This window comes from Heloderma suspectum, chromosome 1 (genome assembly GCF_057233095.1).
Source record: "Heloderma suspectum isolate Gila_16-S chromosome 1, 16-S_ref, whole genome shotgun sequence".
Taxonomy (NCBI): Eukaryota; Metazoa; Chordata; class Lepidosauria; order Squamata; family Helodermatidae; genus Heloderma; species Heloderma suspectum.
The window spans coordinates 66,684,685-66,709,663 of record NC_139458.1 but is presented as its reverse complement, the minus strand read 5'-3'; the positions used below and the strand labels follow the sequence as shown (position 1 = coordinate 66,709,663).

The 24,979-nt window shown below is 41.3% G+C and overlaps 1 protein-coding gene across 9 annotated transcripts in view; it reads left to right on the top strand.

The window, feature by feature from the left end:
• Positions 1-24,979, top strand: part of AVEN (apoptosis and caspase activation inhibitor) — a 184,285-nt gene that overhangs the window by 117,453 nt on the left and 41,853 nt on the right. For 5 of the 9 annotated variants that reach the window (XM_084844861.1, XM_084844879.1, XM_084844855.1 and 2 more), the window contains 2 exons: positions 21,353-21,459; positions 23,010-23,174. The exons of the other annotated variants lie outside the window; for them this stretch is intronic. In XM_084844861.1, the coding sequence (XP_084700987.1) occupies positions 21,432-21,459; positions 23,010-23,174 (193 nt within the window). In that variant the 5' untranslated portion in view covers positions 21,353-21,431. The remainder of the gene's footprint in view (positions 1-21,352; positions 21,460-23,009; positions 23,175-24,979) is intronic. 9 annotated transcript variants of the gene reach the window in all.

Sequence of the window (24,979 nt, the reverse complement as noted above, 5' to 3'; positions counted from 1 at the left end):
TCACAAAAGAAACAAACAGGGTACGTCCCCTCCAGCTACTAGGTAGAGCTAACCAATTTGGCTTCCGTTGACTTTTGTTTTGCACATTCTAAAATTATCTCCAGCTTTGTTCATATAACAACAGTCTAGTTTCTCTCTACTTCTGTTTTCCATCTACCAAGGAACATGTGTGTTTCGCCTAAGGATGGAGACCATTCTGAATAACAGATGGATTTTATATTTTAAAAAATAGGGGATAAACCATTGTTTGTTTCTTCCTGCCAGCAACCCTTGGAGGTGGGGAGCAGGGTAGGATCCCTGCTGCAACCTGAAACCATGTCATTACCTGGTAGAGCCTATTTTGAATATCAGAGCCTTCTCCCACTTTTCATCTTAAGACTGTTAACAAATGTAGACTCCATGCCTTGAACAAAAGCCACTTGTTCCCTTTCATTCCCTTTTTTGTTTGCAGTCTTACCTGATGAAGAGTTCTGGAGAACTTGAAAGCTTGAACAGTATTTTGTGACCTTTGAGTTGGCCTAATAAAGGTATTATGCTGATAATGGATTTTGGAGGGTTGAATAATGGTATCAAGAATATGGAGAGATCAGTGTCCTGCACTCTCTTTGTCTTTAACTGTGCTTTCATGACTCTGGGATAAGGAAATAGACTGTAGTTCTAGGCTGGAAGCAGCGTCCTTCCTACATTGCCACAGAATAGGAAGCACAATTCAGCTGCCTATCACTCATCTTTGCTGCCCCTAGTAAAAAGGGCGGAATTAGGGTAAGTAGCCAGTTAATTAAAAACAACAAAAATAGAGTTCAATATTTGCTCCCTATTGGCTCCTTTGGGTTTGATTACTACCTCAATTCTGGTGGCCTTGGTTTTCAGAATCTGGACCGCCTCAAATCCATTCTTTGTTGGCCTCTGTCAGGAAACTTGAATAGTGATGTCAGTATGAAGACACTGAAACTCTGATATTGCTTCTAGTATGTGTGCAAGTTTATTTTTTTATCTTTGTATAGACTGATAACTATAGAGTCGCCTTCCTGAAATATTGTCTCTTAATGTGGGACATCTAGAACAGCCTTTCCCAACAGCCTTCAAGATGTTTTGGACTTCAACTCCCATCAGTTTCAGCCAGCATGGCCAATGGTCAGGAATTCTGGGATTTGTTGTCTAAAATATCTGGAGGGTACGAGATTGGAGAAGGCTGCTCTAGAAGAAGGAAAGTTTATAAAAAGGGATGTGAGTTTGGCGGTCTTGATCCCTGTGAATAGTCACCTGACAAGTATACAGGGATGAACAAAGTATCTTTGTTGGGAGCTTTTAAAAAAGGAAATTCTCAAGGCACAATCACAAACAATTCCAACAAGAAGAAAAGGTGGAAGACAATAGAAGAAGCCAGTGTGGCTTCACAAAAAGCTTAGGGATGACCTGAAAACAAAAAAAGGACACACATAGGAAGTGGAAAGAAGGCCAAGTAACAAAGGAAGAGTACAGGCAGGTAGCACAGAATTGCAGAGATGGTGTCAGGAAGGCTAAAGCTGAGAACGAGCTGAGGTTAGCGAGGGATGCTAAAAACAACAAAAAGGCTTTCTTCAGCTACATGCATAGTAAAAGGCAGAGGAAAGAAATGGTTGTTCAGCTATTAAATAAGGACGGCAAAACGATAACAGATGACAAAGGAAAGGCAGAGGTGCTCAATTCCTACTTTGGCTCAGTCTTCTCCCAAAAGAGGGTCTATGACCCCCCTGGCAAAGGCGAAGTGCAGGCTGAAGGGGCAGGATTGCAGCTTGAGATCGATAGGCATATGGTCAAGGAATACCAAATTACTTTGAATGAGTTCAAATCTCCAGGGCCAGATGAACTGCATCCTAGAGTAATAAAGGAACTGGCAGAAGAACTCTCAGAACCGCTGTCTATTCTCTTTGAGAAATCACGGAGGACGGGGGAAGTGCCAGATGACTGGAGGACGGCTAATGTTGTCCCTCTCTTCAAAAAGGGTAAAAAGGAGGAACCTGGGAACTACAGACCAGTCAGTCTGACATCAATCCCAGGGAAAATTCTGGAGCAGATGATAAAGCAATCCATCGGGAAGCACCTTGACAACAATGCCGTGATTACTCGAAGCCAACATGGATTTGTCAAAAACAAGTCCTGCCAGACAAATCTGATCTCATTTTTTGATCAAGTAACCTCCCTTGTAGACCGTGGGAATGCTGTAGACATCATATACCTCGACTTCAGCAAAACTTTCAACAAAGTGCCCCATGATATCCTGATGAGAAAACTAGCTCAAAGTGGGCTAGATGAAACAACGATCCAGTGGATCCACAGTTGGCTACAGAATCGGACTCAAAGAGTGCTTATCAATGGGACCTTCTCAAACTGGGGAGAGGTAACGAGTGGGGTACCGCAGGGCTCAGTCCTGGGCCCAGTGCTCTTCAACATTTTTCTTCATGACTTGGAGGAGGCGGTGCACAGAATGCTGATCACATTTGCAGATGACACAAAATTGGGCAGGAAAGCTAATACTTTGGAAGACAGAAACAAAATTCAAAGTGATCTGGATAGACTGGAGCGCTGGGCAGAAAACAACAGAATGACCTTTAATAGGGATAAATGCCAAGTTCTGCACCTAGGAAAAAGAAACCAAATGCACAGTTACAAGATGGGGGATATGTGGCTCAACAACACTACAAGCGAGAAAGATCTTGCAATTGTTGTCGATCACAAGCTGAATATGAGCCAACAATGTGATGTGGCTGCCAAAAAGGCCAATGCTCTTTTGGGCTGCATTAATAGAAGCATAGCTTCCAAATCCCGGGAAGTACTAGTTTCCCTCTACTCAGCATTGGTTAGGCCTTATCTGGAGTACTGTGTCCATTTCTGGGCACCACACTTGAAGAAGGATGCAGACAAACTGGAGAGGGTTCGGAGGAGGGCAACAAAGATGACCAGGGGACTGGAAACAAAGCCCTATGAAGAGAGGCTGAAAGAACTGGGCATGTTTCGCCTTGAGAAGAGAGGACTGAGGGGAGATATGATAGCGCTCTTCAAGTCCTTGAAAGGTTGTCACAGAGAAGAAGGCCAGGATCTCTTCTTGATCATCCCAGAGTGCAGGACACGGAATAATGGGCTCAAGTGACAGGAAGCCAGATTCCGGCTGAACATCAGGAAAAACTTCCTGACTGTTAGAGCAATATGACCATGGAAACAATTCCCTAGGGAGGTGGTGGGCTCTCCCACACTGGAGGCATTAAAGGCGAGGCTGGACAGCCATCTGTCAGGGATGCTCTGACTTGGATTCCTGCATTGAGCGGGGGATTGGGCTCGATGGCCTTGTAGGCCCCTTCCAACCCTACTATTCTATGATTCTATGATTCCTAGTAATATTCTGGAGAGCTTCTGAATAGCATATCTGAAAGGTCATTGTTGCTGTACCAATCCACATAGTTTCATGGCAAAATGTGAGCCTAAAAATTGACTAATCAAATCTAACTAATATGTGGCTGAGCACATGTTCACATAGGAATCCTGAGCTGCTGCTGCTGGCTGACCAAAGATGCAACAGGAGGTATCTCTGTCTTATAACACTTGCATTATACTTCTGGTTGTTAAAGGAATGGTTAAGTGGGAAAATGAATTTACTTGATTCCTTTTATATTTAAAAATACTTTATTGGACAGCTCATTTCTCTACTTCAAAAAAGCAACAACTCCTCATCGGGCCACACCTGCCTCTAAACTACTGATAAGTTTGTTCCTTGAAACAGGCACAATAAGATTGAAAGGAACAGAATTAAACTATAAATGAAGCCAGCCCCTATGATAATTTCAGACTTTTATATTCAGAAAGATTGCAGTCCTCAAACCCCTTAATCTACAGTGGTACCACTAAGGTCAGCAAGAATACTCCTGAGAAATTGGTTTGAGGATGGCAGCTGAGATCACAGTGCAAATTTGTCAAATAAAGAATAACTACAATTCACAGAAGCAAGTCCATCAAGTCTGCTTCCCACACTCTGTCGCTCCCTGGACTGCTATCTAAGCTAGGAATGCTGGTGGGAGGAATCTCCGTCAGCTGTTGGCCCTGGGAAAGAGGAGCGCACTCCTCTCCCAGGAGCGACTGCTCTTCCTCAGAATCAGAACTACTCTGGGATTCTATGGGCTCAGTGTCCACCCTGACAGTGTCTCCCTGAAGGTTTTGGTTCAGAAAGTACTCACCACCGATGCCCGCCTATTTGGATGGGAGCCCCATCTGGGGAACCAAGTCACACAGGGGATCTGGTCCAACAAGGAGAAGCATCACAGCATCAGTTGGCCATTTCCTAGGACTTCTCACATTCCATTCATCCCTGTTGGGCAGTCATGTTCTGGTCAGGATGGACAATACCACGGCAAAAGCCTATGTCAACAACAGGGAGGGATGAAATCTTCATTGTTGAACAGGTTGGCCTGGCAGCTCCTCAAGTTCATCTCAGCGGAACATCTAGTGGGCTGTCCAATCTTACAGCAGATTTGTTGAGTCAGACATCTCTCAAGTTATCCAAATGGGCTCTAAACCCTCAAATCGTTCAGATCCTGACCAGAAGGCTTGGAAAACCATCGATGGATCTGTTTGCCACACCACAGAAGGTACAGGTTCCCACTTTCTTCTCAAGGTTCCCATGTCATGCAGCAGCAGGCACAGATGCTCTCATGGAACCATGACCAGAAGGGCTACTGTACACCTTTCCTCCAACAGTACTTCTTCCCAAGGTGATATGCAACAGTTGAAGAACTCCAGCAGAAGTCATCCTGGTGGCTCCATATTGGCCCAGGTGTCCATGGTTTCCAGAACTGATGAACGTGTCAATCTGGAATCTGTGGTGACTGCCCAGCAGCTGGATCTGCTTCTCCAGGGTCCTGTAGTGCACCCACATCTGGATCTCTTCTGACTAACAGCCTGGATGCCAAAAGGCAGTGGCTGTTGAACCTGGGGTATCAGGAATCTGTTGTTAAGAGACCCTTCTGTCTTCCAGATGACGTTCCACTAATAGGGTCTATAGTACCACTTGGAAGGCTTTTTTGGTTTGGTGTCAGAAGATTGATAGGTCTCCAGCCCCTGGAGGGGTACAAGAGGTGTTGGGTTTTCTCCAGGTGGGGCTGGATAAGGGTTTAATTATCCAATTAACAATTGGTACAATTAACAGGCAAGCAGCTGCTCATAGCAGCCTGCTGGGATGGAAGGGAGTCCTCCCATTTCATCTCACCTGCATCACAAAAGGTTCTTAAAAGGAGTGGATTTCTTAATCCTCCAGTTGTACATCAATTTCCTACCTGGAAACTGAACTGGGTTTGTACAGCACTGATGGGTAGTCCATTTGAACCCATGGCTTCATGTTCTTTTAAGTTGACACTCTTAAAACAGTCTTTTTGGTGGCTATAACTTCAGCAAGGTGAGTTTCGGAGTTAGGAGCCCCCTCTGCTGATCCACAGTTGTGTATTTTTCATGAAGATAAGGTGATACTTTGTACTGAGCCTTCCTTCATCCGTAAGGTTAGCTCCACTTCCCATAGATCCCAGGAAATTTCTCTTTCATCATTCTGCCCTAAGCCACTACATCCAAAGGAACAGAGTTGGCATAAATTAGATGTGAGAAGGGCATTGAAGTTTTGTTTAGATAAGACTGCTGGCCACAGGGTTTCTGGCTCTTTGTTCATTTCCTTTGACTCCAAGACATTGGGGGCTAAGGTGTCAAAGTCTTCCATTCTAGATGATTGAAAGAATGCATTGTGCTGGCCTATCAAACTTTAGGAAAGGACCCACCTGGGGGCATCACTGCTCATTCCTCGAAGGGGGCATCAGCATCTGCCACTTTTAAGGGAGATTTTCCCATCCTGGACATATGTAAGGCAGCCACATGGGCATCAGATCATATGTTTGTTAAGCATTACAAAATAGACACTTCTTCTTTGGCAGATGCTGCTTTTGGGCGCAAAGTGTTTCAAAAGGTGCTGGCGCATTGGACGGTGGTCCCTTCTCCGTCCTGTTGATGTACTGCTTTGTTACATCCCAAAGTGAAGGGATGCCTGCTGTGGAGCTCTAGAGAAAACAGACATTTTCTTACCGTGAATTTTTGTTCTCAGAGCTCCACGGATGGCATTCTGCCCACCCTGCTAGGGGCCCAGCATATTATTCTGTTAAGGAGGAAGAGTTTGGGGTGGTTATGGCTTCTGCTATTTTTATGCCATTGGCATAGGTTTACTTTTTTTCCCTTTGGTTGTGGAGTTGAGGGGTTTTCCTCTGCTCCACCAGTCCAGTCTGGGAGGGCAGCGTGGCTTCTCCCCCTGAAGAAGTGACAAATCGACTCTGTCTACGTGGTCCAGAGAGAAGTGCCATCCCAAAGTGAAGGAATGCCCTCCGTGGAGCTCTGAGAACAAAAATTCAGAGTAAGAAAATTTCTGATTTTTATTGCCTAACAAGAGTTTTTCAAATATAGCTTGTCTCTACTATCCTGCTTGGTGGCAAACGAACAGAATTAATTTTGATGTTTCAGATAAATTAAATGGATTGTCATGTCAGATAGAGTTAGCTGTTCTCACCTCCATATCAACTATGTTGCCTGGCATATGCTTTTTTCTTATAGTATTTAATTGTTAACTAGAAATCTTGTATGGACTCACTAGAAATTAAAATTTGTCTAATGTTACTTTAAAATATTAGGTACGTAATATTTATTTTTAGAGCAGTTCTTCTGTTGCCATCCTTTCATTAAATGATCCTTCCTGTTAGTAACCTATAATGTAGTGAACATGATTTAAATTGTACCCAAGAACTATAATGAAGAGTTCAAATATGATAGTGATCAAATAAAATAAAATTAGTTACCAGGCTTGTAGATGACCGTTTAATTACAGTATGCTTTTTATTTCAATTATAGAACAGTAAAGATTTTTATTACAAATAAACAGAACTCATTCTGGATCTTTTTAAATGATTAACCATTGTAGACTTCCTAATGTTTCCAGCATATGGTATGTACAACACTTTATAACTCCGCACATTTACTCACATGCACTTTTCTTTACTATGTATGTTTACAATTGTTTCCCTAGAATAGCATTATCATGACTTTAAAATAAACACCAATATCACCGTGGCAAACGAGAGTTGGTTTGTATATTGTATAAAAAATCAAACACATTGAATTCAAAGTAATGTCTATATTAATGTCACTCCCTGAGTTTGTGTTGTTCTGTTATTGTGGAAGATTTAGTGCTCTTTCACATGTGCACATGCATCAGTTGATTTCTTGCTACTTTTTACTGAATACTTCATGACTTACAGCTTGAATGTAGAAGAGCATTATGCTTGAAATGATCTGAAATAATATGAGGGTCTTGTCTACGGTATTCAGTCTCATTTGCTCAGGAAGGCTTCACTTGATTTTGCAAGCGATGAACGTGTTAAGTGTATATAGTTTGCCTCCTTTTTAGTTGCAGGATATGCTAACAGATTATTCCAGGGAGTACAATAGTGAGCCTCTGCCCTCCATTGCACCTTCATGGGTCCCTGCCTGGTAGGCTTTGTGTCTGGACTCCAACCTTGCACCCCCTTCTGAACAGGTTTGGCACTGACTCAGGGTGGCTTTCCTACCCGGCAAGTTTGTTGCACTGCCAAATGTTATCCGTACCATCTTTGGAATTGACAGTGGTTCCCATGACTTCTTCTCTTTGAGACTCTTTCTCTTCCTGGGTACATTTCCTGGAGACTGCTCACCTCACCTTGGTCCACAATGTCATGTCTTTCTATGGAAAAAAAATAGAGCAATGAAGCGCCTGCCAGCTCAGTGTGAGAGGGACATGTCTTCTCAGTTAAACATGTCTGTGATAATTGGCAATCCAACTCACTCCCACCCTAAGTGACTAATCCAGTGGAAGATGGGGTGGAAAGAATCAGCCTGGGTCTCTAGATGGCAGGCAAAGCACAGGACTGGAGCTCCAAAATGCCCTCTGCCTTGGAGCAGGCAGGACAGGAGCTGGATGTTGGCACCTTCCACATGGGTGGGCTGGGGGGGGTCAAAGCAAGGTTGATTTGAATTGGCCCATCCTATCTTTGCAAATGGAAGGAGCAGTCAGTTTAAGGATACATTCCTCTACTTAAGGAGAATAGTTACATTCATGAAAAATAGCAATAAAATAGGCATTTATCGACCTTGGAGTGACCACAGTAAAACAAGCTGCAAAAGACATCTCTGTGAACTCCTTTGGAGCCTTCAACCAAGATTTTCTGTTTAGAAGTGAAAGTCAACTGGAACTGCAAACACAGTTCTCTTCATTCTCAGGCTTGTTATCTATTGGTTGCCTAGCAACCATGACTTTGCATACATGCAATACATTAACTACTTTTATATTGCCTCTGCTTTGTGTTTTTAAGCATGAAAACAGATAGAACATCTGAAGACTGGATATGTCTTGCTTATCAATAGTCAAATGGATTAAAATGACTTCAGAGATAAATATGCATAAGTTATTTGCATGAGAAGAATAACAGAGTGCTAATATATATTCAGTGTCTGAAATAAGAACAAGGTTCAATTATGAAATTATACTGAACCATTTTACGTGTTACTAATTTGACTTCAAGCTTCTAATTTAACTATTTGTGCAATGTTAAAAAATAATGGCCAGGATCCTGTGCGTTGCATTCTGTGCATACAGCAAGACTTTTCTGACCCCTTTCCTGCTACAGCGCCTTGCATTTCCCTGTCCTAAACATCTGTTCCACTGAAGATCAGGAGATTTTCCACAGCGGTGTATGATGTGTTTGGCAGGGGTGGGAAACCAGGTTGGTGTCAGGGGCCAGATTGCCTCCTGAGACCAATCCAGAGGGCTGGGTGACAATGGAGTGAAACCCTCTTCTGAAGTCCCACCCTCTCCTCCTGGGGCCTCCTCCCTTGACATTGCTGGACCCATTTTCCCTTTCTCTGTGCAGAGAAAGGCACAGACCCGGCCAGTAGCAGGCAAAGGCACTCAGCCAGCGCCTTGGGGAGCCACTCCTCCAAGCACCACCTGAGTGCACAGTGCCTATTCCCATCACTCGTCATTCCAGTCAGGATAGGGAGCGGCAGATCAAGGAACTCAGCTGACATTTTAGTCCTGAGCCAGCTTCACTCCTCCTGGGCCTTCTCCGATTGGGAAAGGCAAGGGAGGAGTGAGGTGGAATCAGCTGGTGCCTTGGACTTCAGGGATTGGGAAGGGCCTTGCTTGAGGTCTCTGCAGGATGGAGGGATTGGCCTGCCCTGTCTGGCTGAATTCAGCTTGTGGGCTGGAGGTTTCCCATCCATGGTATAGGCTATGCAGATAGTGATAGAGGGAATGCCACTTCATAATCTCATGGATGTGCATTTGCATATTTGGATCATGGCCAAACATACATTGCTTAAAATGTTCTGCATTTTTGGATAGCTTTGCACCACAGTTAATAATTATATACTTCTTTTAAACTTACTGTAAATTTTAAAAAAAATATGAAGATTTCCATGTATTTAATGCATGTCTGTGGGCTTATTCAGAATGCACTGCAGTGAACTTCCACCTCCTTTGTGCATGAGAATAAGAGGTTGAACGTTTTTGAAGTAACCACAGTTCCCTGTTATCTTCTGAAGTTTGGTAACTGTGATTTGTTCTAACTGTGGTAAATTAAAACAGGCTCAAACCATACTTTCCATGGTAAGATTTCATAACAGGAACACATGGATCAAAGGCTTACTTGGTTTTGTCTGTAGGGAAGGGGCAATTCATCAAATGGGCTCTTGAGAGTGCCCTGTTGGAAATACCAGGGAAAGTAATACACAATATTGTGACTGGTAACTGCATTCCATTGTGGCTTTATTTATATATTTAAGCAAAAACAAAGCTCTACAATATTTTTATGCTGTATTGTTAGCAGCCTTGTGTTGTTTTTATAAGGCGAGGTATGTATTTTAAAAAGTAACTTAATATATGCATTTCCTTCTTATACTGTAGCTGCTCGTTCATAGGAGTTTGGAATATACTGCCCACCTGCAGAAATGCTGGTGAGGGGGATGACCCATTAAATTCCAGTGGTTCTGGGGGTTGATTATTCTATTAGTGGAGCCATAGTGAAATACACTGCCCCCCCTTCAGTGAATGTGTAAGCGGGTTGTTTGAGCACCCCTTCTTCTAGGAGATGGAGCATGAAGTGCTCATACTCCTGTGGCACAGATCCTGAAGTTTACTGAGCTTTTTGATGCTGTATATGTATAAACAGTTCCTTTTCAAGATGGTTAAACAGCAGCCCTAGAAATAGAACTCTTTTGTCTGGGACAGGGAAGGAACTGCATGAGTGGGTGTATGCCAGCAGTGGAGGAAAGGATATAGGAGGAAGGGTAAAAGGGAAACTTCTTTCCACTTTAAAATATCCCATGTGCTGGCTGTAGCATTAAATAACTCTAAGTGGGCCATGGATTTGTGTATGGTAGGGGAGAAGTTCAGGGAAGGTGGACAAGAGAAAGTTGTTCTGGAGAGCAGAGCAGCAGAGTGGAGGGTGGCAGATAGGTTTTGCAGTCAAAATTTGGAGTCACGAGTTGATGCTGCCTTAAAGAAGTAACATCCAATTTTGTGTAAATATTTTTATCTAGGTTCAGAGCATCAGGACTGTATATATCTTTGGGCTTGCTCATATATGTATGCACATTTTTTATTTCTCTACACTTGATTACTGTACACTTGATGACTGACAGCTGATTATATGAACTGAAAAGCAATGCTGCAACGGTATTCTTCAACATGCTTGTTTAATCAGGCTGGAAGTAAAAATGTAAGGTTCTCCTTGATATGTAGGCTTGACCTCGCCTCATTTCAGTCTGAAGTGTTTGCGAGCAGGATGTACTGAAGAGAATTGTGTAAAGACTGCAGATGAATTAAATTAAATGGAATTTGGTAAGAACACTGGGGAGAGGGGGGAAATCAAAATTGTAGTATATTAGAAACAATAATTAAATCTTCATTCAAAATCTGCTCTCTTTCCTACTTGAAGAGATCTGAAAAGGCTGCCTCCAGTGGTTCTCCCCTATGACTGATGGAGATTGCTGTGTTTGGCAGTGCACATTCAATATAGTGGATTAGCTGAAGGCAATGAGGACTGTGCTAACAGGAGGGAATTTTTCTTGCAATCTTGTCTAAATTTATTGTTGACACCTGAGTAAAGATCTTACCCAAGCTTCCACATTTTATTCAGTGTAGATTTAGAAACTGGCAGCTGACATTTTAATTACAGTATGAATTTCAATTCTCTCTCTCTCTCTCTGGCTTATTTTCTAGTCAAGGAGAGAGCTTTTCTTATCTTTGATAATAACTATGCTTACTAAATAATTATCTTGCTTTTATATTGGCATGCTTGTATAATGGTTTAGATAGGGTAGATTTGATACTGGCGTGAGATGAATTAGGATTGTATAGCTATCCTGCTGAAATATATGTTATGAAGGAGGAAAAAATACAAAGAGTTGGAAATGTTTAGAAAAAGTGTTGGTAAGTTTACTGAATTTGGTGGAAAGATAACAAATATAAGTTATTAATAATGAATGATCATATAAGGAAGCAGTGAAATAATGAAAGGATATACAACTCTCATTTTCACTTTTTGAGTATTTTGCTAATGAGACATTATGTAATCCAGTAGTTAAAAGTACAGCATGATACAGATTCATTGGCTATGCTAGCTAGGGGTGATGGGAGTTGTAGGCCAAAACAATCTGGACGGCCACAAGTTGCACACCCCTGATCTGCACCCCTGATCTGCAAAATACAGTTTTTAAAGATGCAGTAGCTATTAAGTTATTAATAGTTGTTAATAGCTATATAATTATTAACATCTATGAAGTGCAGAAGTTATTGTTTGCCTCTGTGATTTTCATTTTAATTAATTCAGTAATAAAATGTCTGACCAGAACCTCCTACTCCTGCATTAAAAAAAGCTTAAGAGTGCTATCCTATACATTATGTAATTCCTATTTAGCTACATCTGTTCTTCCTCTCAGTGGTGGCAAAATACATTAGTACAGGACAATCACACTGTGTTCTGTAGCTGTACTGTTGCTAGTTTGATTCTAGCCAAATATTTCCTCCTTGCAAGTCAAATGCTACAATGTAGTTCACGTACTCTAAATTTTCAGATGTAAATGAAGCACTACAGTTTGATTGTGTACAAAAATTCTTAGCAGAGAATCATGGCTGCCAATTAGCTTAGTAGTGATATGTCCAATTTACCCTTTTGTTTTACTTCTGCTGTCTCATCCTGTCCTCTTCCACAATCAATAATTCAGTCTTAATGTGAGTTTATACAGTCAAGTTCCACATGGGTTTGGGGTTGTTTTTCTTTTACTTTGTGTTTTGCATGCAGCTCTTCAATTGTAAATAAAGCCATATTTGCAGGGCAAAGGAAGGATCCTAACACGCTTATTCAGAAGGGACCTCCTATGGTTAATCTGTTCTTGCTTCCCCTGTCTTATTTGCATTCATTATATCCTATCTGATTGGAGAGATTTGACCTAACTTAAAAATGCTGGAAGAAGTTGTGGTTTTGTGCAGGAGTGCTGATGAGTGCATCAGTAACCTGTGAGAGGAAAAAGACATCTACTGAAAACTGAGGAATGCACATGTACCAATTCTTTAAACTTGAAGGCAAGTGGAGAAGAATACAGGGCAGAGTAAACCCATGGAACAAGGAAGTGAAGGGGTAAATCCTCCTATTCCTAGTTCTGTGTCATTCCTTTTTCTCAATGGGCGTCTCTTCTATGAAGGGTAATACTGTTGTTAAGGAGTGCTGTGTCACTAGGTAATTCTGTGCACTGAAGCAAACAGCCCTATAATATAACCCAGTAACAGAACATGAGTGTTACTGCAGCAACAAAATCAGAGGAAAAACAACAACAGTAATGTCTTCCCATCCAAAGAAGATGAATGTTTAAAATAGAGTTGACAGGTTTTACTCCCAAACAGAAAAAGATAAACTCACACATTAACAGGGGATACTTACCCAAAAAGTATTCCACATTTCTGAGCTTTTCTGAGAGAGAAGCAGCAACAAATGTCCTATTAATAAACTATCTTGAACCAGGCAGATGGTTGTAACTCCCTAGTGCAGAGTCAGATGGGACTGTAATAATTTAAATAGAACATAAAATCACTAAACAACTTTACAAACTGCATTTAGTACTGGTATGTGTAACTCCTATCAAGGTAGGGTGCTTCTAGTGTTAAACATTGTGCCTTAGATCCTCCATTGCTCCTTTGTTCATGTAAGGGGGTGGCTATTTCCTTCAACTCTTTCTTCCATCTGTAGCCCCTACATCATATCTCACATCATTTCCATGGGTCCTCCAAGCCTCATGGACAGATTTTCAGTGAACACGGGGCTGCAGAGGGAAACAGGAGGCCCAATCCCATGAATATGAACTCTTCTGTTCAAGGAAGGAAAGTTAGAATCCAAGCCTATGTTAACTACTGTAAGATGCTGTTGGAAATGCAGGATCAAGCTCTTGATTTCAGTCAACCCATCTCTGATAAAAAGAGGGAGAGAGATTCTAAAAATGCAGAGTTTTAAACTAATTCCCTCTTTTTTTCTCTAGTGGACTTGCACTTATTATTTCAGTAATTATGAGATAGCATATTGTGAATGGAAGTATAACAGATGATAAAGAGAATTGATCCTTGACAGAAATCCTTGACCCTGAAAACAACAGAAAAAAACCACTTACACAAAGGCCAGCTAGATTATGTTTTGAACAATGCAGCAGTAATTCATGAATAAAAACGTATTTACACTCTTGTAAAGAATTCTTATTTGTATGGAGGTGGCATGAATGCCTTTCTTTCTCACATTCCTGCCTGTCTTTCCAGCCAACATTTTGAAGGGGCTTATCATTATAAAAATAAAACTTTTCAGTAAACCTAGCAAATAATGTTAAAACTCTTATAAAGATTTTTATCTGTTAAACATGAGTGTATATATGTGCTTAACGCAACAGAGAATGAAAATGCTTCTTGTTCCCTCCAAACAGCTAACATTTTAGTCAAATGTAGCAGTTCAAAAAGAATTGCCGGATGATTTTTGACATCTGTTGATCTGATTTGGACTTAATGCTGAACTGTGATTTAGTGGGGGTTGGACTCGATGGCCTTGTAGGCCCCTTCCAACCCTACTATTCTATGATTCTATGATTCTAGTGTTATGTACATGACACTCAGAATCAGGCACTTCCCTGTTCTCCTCTAGGGTGGCCATGAGGAAATCAGAAGCTTGCTCTTCCAATTTCCATTAATGTTTTACTATCATGTCTGACCCCCTCATGGATCACTGCCTTGTTGTGGCGAAGGGGCTTGCGTAACTCAGTGAAGCCATAAGCTATGCCGTGCAGGACCACCCAAGACGGACTGGTCATGGTAGAGAGTTCTGTCAAAATGTGGTCCACTGGAGAAGGAAATGGCAACCCACTCCAGTATTCTTGCCAAGAAAACCCCATGGAACGTATCACAAGGCTAAAAGATACGACGCCGGAAGATGAGCCCCTCAGGTCGGAAGGTGTCCAATATACTACTGGGGCAGAGCAGAGGGAATTTCCAAGTAGCAGCAGAAAGAGTGAAGCGGCTGGGCCAAAGCCAAAAGGACACTCAGTTGTGGATGTGTCTGGTGGTGAAAAGAAAGTCTGATGCTGTAAAGAACAATATTGTTTAGGAACCTGGAATGTCAGATCAATGAATCAAGGTAAGCTGGAGGTGGTCAAACATGAGATGGCAAGATTGAACATCGACATCTTGGGAATCAGTGAACTAAAATGGACAAGCATGGGCGAATTTAATTCAGGTGACCATTATATCTACTACTGTGGGCAAGAATCCCTTAGAAGAAATGGGGTAGCACTCATAGTCAACAAAAGGGTGGGAAAAGCAGTACTGGGGTACAATCTCAAAAATGATAGAATGATCTCAGTACAAATCCAAGGCAAACCATTCAGCATCACAGTAATTCAAGTCTATGCCCCAACCACTGCGGCCGAAGAAGCTGAGGTTGATCGGTTCTGTGAAGACCTACAACACCTTCTAGAACTAACACCCAAAAAAGATGTCCTCTTCATCATAGGGGATTGGAATGCTAAAGTAGGAAGTCAAGAAATCACTGGGATAACAGGCAAGCATGGCCTTGGTGTACAAAATGAAGCAGGACAAAGGCTAATAGAGTTTTGCCAAGAGAACACGCTGATCATAGCAAACACTCTTTTCCAACAGCACAAGAGGCGACTCTACACATGGACATCATCAGATGGTCAGTATCGAAATCAGATTGATTATGTCCTTTGCAGCCAAAGATGGAGAAGCTCTATACAGTCAGTAAAAACAAGACCTGGAGCTGACCGTGGCTCAGATCATGAGCTTCTTGTTGCAAAATTTCAGCTTAAATTGAAGAACATAGGGAAAACCACTAAGCCATTCAGGTATGACCTAAATCATATCCCTTATGAATATACAGTGGAGGTGAGGAATAGATTTAAGGGATTAGACCTGATAGAGTGCCTGAGGAACTGTGGACGGAGGTCCGTAACATTGTTCAGGAGGCAGCAACTCAATCCATCCCAAAGACAATGAAATGCAAGAAAGCCAAGTGGCTGTCTGATGAGATTTTACAAGTAGCTGAGGAAAGAAGGGAAGCGAAAAGCAAGGGAGAAAGGGGAAGATATATCCAACTGAATGCAGAGTTCCAGAGAATAGCAAGGAGAGACAAGAAGGCCTTCTTAAATGAACAGTGCCAAGAAATCGAGGAAAACAATAGAATGGGAAAGACTAGAGATCTTTTCAAGAACATCAGAGATCTCAAGGGAACGTTTTGTGCAAAGATGGGCATGATAAAGGACAAAGAAGGCAGGGACCTAACTGAAGCAGATGAGATTAAGAAGCAGTGGAAAAAATACACAGAAGAACTATACAGAAAAGATCTGAATGTCCCTGATAGCCATGATAGTGCGGCCACTAAACCTGAGCCAGACATCCTAGAGAGTGAAGTCAAGTGGGCCTTAGGAAGCATTACTAACAACAAAGCTAGCGGAGAGGACAGTATTCCAGCTGAGCTCTTTAAGATCCTAAAAGATGATGCTGTTAAAGTGCTGCACTCAATATGCCAACAAGTTTGGAACACTCAACAGTGGCCACAAGACTGCAAAAGGTCAGTTTACATTCCAATTCCAAAGAAGGGCAATGCCAAAGAGTGTTCAAACTACCGTACAATTGTGCTCATTTCACATGCCAGCAAGGTTATGCTCAAAATCCTACAAGCTAGGCTTCAGCAGTATGTGAACCGAGAACTACCGGAACTACAAGCAGGTTTCGAAGAGGCAGAGGAACTAGAGATCAAATCGCCAACATTCGCTGGATCATGGAGAAAGCAAGAGAATTCCAGAAAAACGTCTATTTCTGCTTCATTGACTACGCTAAAGCCTTTGATTGTGTGGATCACAACAAACTGTGGCAAATTCTGAAAGAGATGGGAGTACCAGACCATCTTACCTGTCTCCTGAGAAACCTGAACCTCTCCCCAGTTTGAGAAGGTCCCATTGATAAGCACTCTTTGAGTCCAATTCTGTAGCCAACTGTGGATCCACCGGATCGTTGTTTCATCTAGCCCACTTTGAGTTAGTTTTCTCATCAGGATATCATGGGGCACTTTGTCGAAAGCTTTGCTGAAGTCGAGGTATATTATGTCTACAGCATTCCCACTTTTTTGTTTTCAGGTCATCTGTAAGCTTTTTGTGAAGCCACATTGGCTTCTTCTGTTGTCTTCCACCTTTTCTTCTTGTTGGAATTGTTTGTAATTGTGCCTTGAGAATTTCCTTTTTTAAAAACTCCCACCCATCCTGGACTCCTTTTCTCGTTAGCGTTGCTTGCCATGGGACCTTACTGATCATTGTTCTGAATTTATTAAAATCAGCTTTCCTAAAATCCAGGGTACGCGTTTGACTACACTCGGCTTTTGCTTCCCTTAGAACCAAGAACTCAAGTGCAACATGGTCGCTTTCCCCCAGAGTTCCGTAATTGCTATTTTATCCACTAAGTCATTGCTGTTGGTTAGGATGAAGTCAAGGATAGTTCCTCTAGTTCCTTCTTCTACTTTCTGTAGGAGGAAGTTATCCACCACACAAGTCAGGAATTTCCTGGAGGGCCATGTTTTGCAGAATTTGTCTCCCAACAAATATCGGGGAAATTGAAGTCCCCTATTACTACTACATCTTGCTTCCTTAAAACATTGGCTATTTGCTTTTCAAAAGTTTCATCCTTGTCTTCTCCTTGATTGGGTGGCCGGTAGTAGACTCTGACCATCAGGTTCCTTTTATTCTTTGCTCCATTTATTTTAATCCAGATGGTCTCGATGGGGCTACCAAGCTCATCCTCCTGTATTTCTGTGCAGAGATATGTATTTTTCACATACAGTGCAACCCCGCCTCCCTTTCTGTTCCTCCTGTTCTTTTTGAACGAGTTATATCCTTCAATTGCTGTATTCCAGTCATGAGAGTCATCCCACCAAGTCTCAGTTATGCCTATCAAGTCATAATTTCCTTCTTGTATTAAGAGTTCACGTTCGTTCTCTTTGTTTCCCATACTCTGGGCATTAGTATATAGACATCGAAGACCATGTGCTTCATAGTCTGGCTTTCCTACATTGTACATTGAAAAGTACAGTAAATACAGAGGAGCTGATTCCCACATCAGTGTCTGCTTATTGTTTGAAAAATAATCTTTTGGAATATTTGGCTTTGGCACCTTGCAAATTGCACAACTAGCTAAGCGGTTTGGCTACACTGTTTTGTTATGGACTGAGAAAATGTCACTTGAATGGTTATGAAGATTAAAGAATCTGAGCCACAGTTCTTTTAGTGATGGAAAATGTTTTCCTTTGCACTCAGGCAGATGATGTCTTGCAGTTTACCTTGTTGTATTTCTTATTTTTGCATGTTTACCTGGAAGGTAGAATTGAGGGCTGATAATACCAATAAGCCCAGACATTTTCATTTTGACATAATGAAATCAATAAAATATTAAATAAAATTAAAAGAAATCATATTTTTTTAAAAGCCTTGTTCTTTTTTTCTCTCTCATCAGACATATTAAAAATATTGAAACTGAATTACATTATTGAAGCTACAATAACAACAAATGATTTGTGGAAACATAGAAAGTAGCAAGTTGCCATTCAAGCATCAAAAACAATAGAAATAAAAACCAATGTTCTCACTTTATCCTTCACGATACATCAAATAATATTAAATCTGAATTATGTAATATTTTAAGTGAATTTATAAATATTTTAAATTAAATATTATTTTTGGATTACTGGAAACACGAATTTCTGACCTAGAATCTAGCTTCCCTTTGAATTATTGGTACAAAATTATGGGAGGTCAGTGAGCTTTTAATTCAAATTCAGTTTTTTACATTCACTTCCATTGTGCATTTCAGGCTAAAGCTCTGTTTAGTTCTGGTGCTTCTATGTATATGTCAAACCTCCAGTTAAGAGATGTTTGATTCAGAAATAGAAATGTAATCCCATTGTATCTCAAAGCAATCTATCTAACAATACTCTGTCTTGCATTTCAATGGAGTCCAAGCTGTGTGCAATCACTAATCTCTGTGGAGGAAAAATGTATTATGGGAAGTTTTCATATAATTTTCGTATATGTTGTTTTCTTGTTAGTATGTGTGCTGCAAGTATTGTTCTGTCTTAAGTATAGTAATGAATGAAATCGCTGCAGATATTTGCCCAGAGCCTATGGGTATACATATAGGTTTGTGTGATAAGAGATGTAAATGTGAATTCTATATACTTTTAAAACTTTAGAAGTGGTCATCCAACCTTTCGGCCTGAGACATACATGAATCTATCTCCTGGATTATTAGCATTCCCTGCTAATGTTGGCAGGCTTTTTTAACTGTAGGTGCTGTCACCTCATAGCCAGTCTCTCCACACCAACCCATGTGCCTCCCTTCTGAGTGTTTCTTTCTGTAGTGAAATCTATGAAGGGATAAACACTACTCCATCCCAAGCCAGACTCTCTTACCATTCACCAGACTATTCCTGAATCAGATTCCACGTAGTTTTAGGTTTAACATTACCTGGGTCTGGTCATCCTGTGGTGGAGAATCTCCAACGTTCGGTTACTTCCTCACTCTTTGACAGACAAAATGCTAACCAAGGTTTCAAAGACCCTAGTTTTAACAACCCCAGAGGTGAGCTAAGCCATGTGCTCTGCTAGTTCTAGTCATAAATATATGCCCAGTACTTCTAATCATGCTAACTTTTCTACATTATGCAGCATTTGAACAAGCAGTTAAAATGATTAGCAGGAGTTTGCTAAATTTACTCAGGGCAAATAAATCCGCTCCCAAACTTCACAGTCTTTGTAGTGATTCGGCTAGCATGTTTTCTGCCCCCACAGCTGATGCATTAACCATTTTATCCCCAAATATTGCACTCCCTGCTAAACAAGAGGTTCTGCTCCCAAATCTTAACTGATTGTTAACTGGAGAACATTTTAAACAAAAGCTTTTATCCTGTTACTTAAAACTTTAATTGTAGGATCTTACTTTGCTAAAGCTTTTCTTTTTTGATTAAATGAAATTAAAGTACAGATTCAAGGTGATAAAATATCAATCATATTAATAAAAAATATTCTGACTACTGCTTACATGGCAGATGCAAGTCTGGATTCTATTAAACTTGCAGTCCGTGGCATGTCTACAGAGCTTTTAGCTGTGTGGGTGCTCTGCCCTAGAACACTGATCCACTATCTAGAGGTCACCCAATTTGCTTATCTTACTCAGGTGAGATTATTTGGATAGTTTCTTTATAAACTTCTCAAAGATGCCTCTCCCATATATTCTCCCCCATCTTTCACTGCCCCATACCTTTCATCTCTTTAGCTACTGGGTAGTATTCATTTCATTGACCCCCTTTCAGTCTTGTACCTATCCTGCGTTTCAGCCGAAGTGGTGGAAGAACCAAAAGGGCTACCCTGGCATCTATTGTAAATGCTGTCTACAAATAGAATGCTGGGCTAACATGCAGTTTTCTTTCCACGCAAAGGTCGGATAAAAGGGAAGTTCACAAGCTTAGTGTAAGCTGCTTTAAATTTGTTGATCCATTTTGTGGGACACTCATATTCATTTCTGGTTGGATGTTTTCTTCTTGATGATTAGCCTTAAAAATAATTGGGGGACTGTTCTGCTTTTGTTCGGAATGGCACTGTAAATAACCTAGAGAATGTCCAACCTTGGAGTTGCCATTCTTAGGGTGATCTGCGCTATCTTGCCACATCACCTATCTGGACCAACAAATGCCAGTTTGCATATAAGAGAGAAAGAGAGAGATCAGAGACACAAATGTTAAAGAAGTACTTCACCACTTCCAATGACCCAAGGTTCCCAAAGCTAAATGAATATGGCTCCTTTTTGTCAGTTTCTTCTCTTCCTACTACATTCAATATGTCTTTCAGGTTACATGAGTAATTCTCTGTCGGAGATTTGTGTTATTTTTTTTAGTTTTATTTTTAAATATTTTCATTTTGTGTGTCTGCTGCTTTAGAAGTTTTCAGCTGGGAGACTGTCGGATGGGGCAGGGTGCTTCAAAAAGGCAGTGGTCTTTTATTTATCTGATACAAATTTGCCTTTTATACAGAGCAGTGGAGCATAACCCAATTGTTTATGTGTTGTGGCAAGCCTAAGAAGGACTGTTCACAGGTTTTAGTTTCTATTCACAGGGGGAAAAAACTGAAATCCTCTTCTACTGTGAAAAAGAGTAGATTGTAATATGAGGGCACAATCATATGGCGATGGCTGTTAGCTCCAAATTCGGAGATTTATGGCCATCCAATGCAGAACAGGAGGCGGTACAGATGACCTTTGGCTCTGTGTTCCTCCTGCTCTGCATTTGAACTAGATGGGCTTTTTTGCCCGTCTAGCTGAGGCATCGGGGAGGGGGGAGAGAAGGAGGCCAGGGAGGCCAGGGGATTCCTCATAAGCTGACCTCCCCAGTCCCCGCCCTGCCCACAGGAATGCCTCCTTTACCTTCCCTCTGAAATCACCGTCACTGTTCTCTCTGTGCCAGCTGTGAGGGAGAGGAGGTGGAGAGCTCAGACTCCTGGGCCCGAGGGTGGAGCGCTGTCTCCAACCTTGGATACCAAGAATCAAAAATATCCTATGTACTCCAGATGCTGTCTAGGCATGATAGGATTGCTCTACCCGTGAACTATTTACCTAGTACATTGTGAAACATGCTTTTGATTATTCTGTATCCCAAATTCTTACTGTCTTCATCAGAGGCCCTGTTACATGTCCCACCTCCTGAAGAGGTGAAGTTGGTGCAGACCCGAGCCAGAGCCTTCTGTGTAGCAGCACCATGATTGTGGAACTCTCTTCCCAGGGAGGTTGGTCCTTCATTATTGACCTTTAGATAGCTGGTTAAAAACTGTACTGTTGCACCAAAGTTTTACTGAATAAACCTGCTCTTTCATTTTAAAAGGTTTCCCTGTTTTATTGTCATCTATTTTATCAGTTTAGTTTTAATTTTGGTTGGAATTGTTGTGTTTCATTGTGTTTATGGTTGTTTTGTAAACAGTAGTGCAGTGGCAAATTCAGAAGTGCAGGGTCCCTTCGTGACAGCCACAGCCACGCCCCCTTCTAAGATTGTACAGCCTTGTAAGATATACAGCCTTCAACTGGGATCCAAAAACAGTGCAGCTGAGAGTAAGGCAGGGGTATTTCAACTGGATGTCTGAGAAAAAATGCAGGGGTGTTAATCTTTTTCACTCACTCACTCATACACAAACATTTTAGGTTTTCAAAATATGATACTCTATGGAAGCTTCACCCTCTCAACTCAGCCCTCATGGACAGATCTCTTCTCATTTAAACAGCCCCCTTGCACACACCCTTAGTGCCCCAACATTACTCATTATCCTTTCCTAAGCTCCTTCATTATATCTCTCCCATCCTGCAAAGAAACATCCACAAATCCAGCTGGATTGAAACACACACACACACACACACACACACACACTCCTTCTTTCTCCTCTCCCCACAACGGATTTTTTTCTGTTTCCCTTCCCTCCACCAGGGTTTGTTTGCCCAGGTACATGCCAACCTTGTGCCAAAAAGCGTAGCTGACAGAGCAGGTTGCATCTGGCAATTCTGCTTACTGTAGAAATTAACGTTCAAGAATTAACAGTGCAATCCCATGGGTGTTTATTTCAAATTAAATTTACAGAGTTCTTGGGAAGGCAGCTAAGGCTGCAGTCCTACACACACTTACCTGGGAGAAAGCCGAACTGGCAATTGAACCTAGTGGGACTGACTTCTGAATAAACACGCATAGGATTGTGTGATAAATCCTAAAAACTGGCACAAACCAGCCACCTCCCCTGCCCCATAAGTAAATCAGTGGCAGCCCCCCCCCCCCAGCTGCTGCTGTGGCCAGCAGCAGCAGCAGCCTTGAATGGGTGGCCAGTATTGCAGGAGACAAGGGCAGTGCCAGGTGCACAGACATGAAGCAGGGGCTGGCGGAGAAGCCAAGAGCTGAGGAGGACAATGGCACGGGGGAGGAGGCTGCAGAGCTCCCTCAGGCTCCCTCGCTCGCTTGCTCCCTTTGTCTGGCCGGCTCTGCATAGTAGACGAGAGGCAGCCAAGAGGCAGCCGCCTGCTCTCTCTCTGCTCCCTCCTCCTTCCCTAGCAGATTGCGACCCGGCTGGGGGCTGGCTTCAAAAAAAGTGCCAGCACAAAGCCCCGGCACGACCTTCCACCACTGCACCGCTGATTGTAAATAATCTCAAGCAGTCATTGAATGGAAGGGTAATACAGACATATTTTAAATAAATAAATAACGTGCCTCTAAAAATACAGGAATCTTTAGTCTTGTTTACTGGGTAGAATAGAGGTACCAAGTTTCACTTAGTAGTTCTAATGTTTCTCTTGTATTTAGAGGTTTTGGAAGTTCTGAGGTTGTATTATCTGCAGTGCCCAATCTCCATGCTGTTTTTCCTTCCTCCATTCTTTGGATGTTTTACGCAAAGTTCTGAGTCACTCATCCGTCCTGGACTTGTACTGGATTTAGCTTTTGCTGTGAGTCATGAGAAAACTGATGTAGGTAAGGTGAATACTGCTGACAGGCTTGGCTTAAGAAAACTGCACAGTAATGAAGTCTGAGTGAATTTGGTCAGTCAAAAATACCTTGATTTCATCTTTTCAGAAATTCCTTCATAATTCCTATAACTAATATTTGCGAAGAGTTATGTTTTTTTCTATGTCCCAAATCCTGCTAGTTATGTTTAAGTGTAGAACATGTTTGTCAGAAGGTTTACTCGGTTTGATTGGCACAGAGTGATTTTAACCTTTTATATAAAAGCTCTGCTATATCAGACCAAGATTTATTTAGTCCAGCATATTGTTTCTAACAGTGGTTTCCCACACTTCTGGAAAGTGTTACTGTTTTACTTTTTTTGAGCTATCTGCTTATAGTTCAGCACTCTAGGAGCCGTTAGCTACCTGGTAACCCCCTATAGTAGATAAAAACACTTCTAAACAAAGTGTACACCTAGTGTTGTTTGGTGGATTGCAGTCTAGAACTTGTACTAACAGTAATTATAGTGCAGGAATCTTTGAATCCATTTCTTTCTTTATTGATACAAATATAAATTTCCAATTAAAGTACAAGTAGTAAAGTATTTAAGAGCAACTAAAGTTATATTTCCTACACATTTCTTGTTGTTACAAAAGAGAGCATTGCTAAGTCCATTTTGCTTACCAAGGCTTCTCTGTAGTCTGGCAGTATCATAGGCAAGGAGCTTCAATATCAAAGAAACTATCTGACCCCCAAATGAAGCCATATTTATACAGTTTCTAAAATATTACCACATTGTCAATATGTCAATACTAATTGCTATTTCATAAATCTGGGCTCACAATCTTGACTTCTAAAAGAATCCTTCATGATCACAATACACATAGAAAGCTTAAACATACACCTTTCAAGTTAGATACAGTTAATTTTGATATATGCCTTTGACAAAGTGATTTCTTACTCAAATTTTACTAATTCAGCCAAAGTGCGTACACTTTTCTAGACATCTGTATATCAAGCTGTTTAATGTTTTTACCTTATATAATATTTTTTGCTCATTAATTGATAAGCAAAAACTTTAAGTTCACTTTGACCCTGAATAGTACAGTTTGCTGTCGCTTCATCTCTTGCATAACCCTTTTTAGTGATGAGCTATCATTCAGCATTTTCTCTTTGGATATTATCCAAACTGCTTTGCCAGTTACATTTTGCTAACTGTTACCTAAAGTTCATTGTGAACTCAGTTTGCATCTTCTGTATTGGTACCAGTTACCTTATTATGTATTTAATTCTCTGGATTCCTAATTTTCTTTTATGCAACATGCTTAATTATCTGGGGATTGCAGCTCCAAGACAAGACAGCTTGTACTTTTGTGTGTGTGTTGGGTGTGTGTGTGTGTGTGATCACTTTCCTCAGTAATTATTTTGAGCACATTAAGGACTATGCCAGAGCCTTTTTGTGACAAAAGTCCACAAACAGGGCACGTAGGCAATAGCAACCCCACCCCCATTATGTGACACGCAGCAAAGGGTATTCTGTGTTGTACAACCTCTGGAGATTCTAGTTAGCTAGCATAGTTAATAGGCATTAATAGACCTATTCTCCATCATGTTCCCTCATTCCTTTGTAAAACTGTCTAAGCCAGTGGTCATCACCACATCTTATGGCAGTGAATTCCATAAGCTAATTATGAGTATAGTAGTATTATTTCATATCAGTCTTTGATTTGGATACAAGTTTCACCTTTATGCTGTCTGAGTTCAGACTTCAATGATATCTCCAGAACTAAAAGGCTTTTGTTTTGAATCATTCACTACTAATACAACAGTCA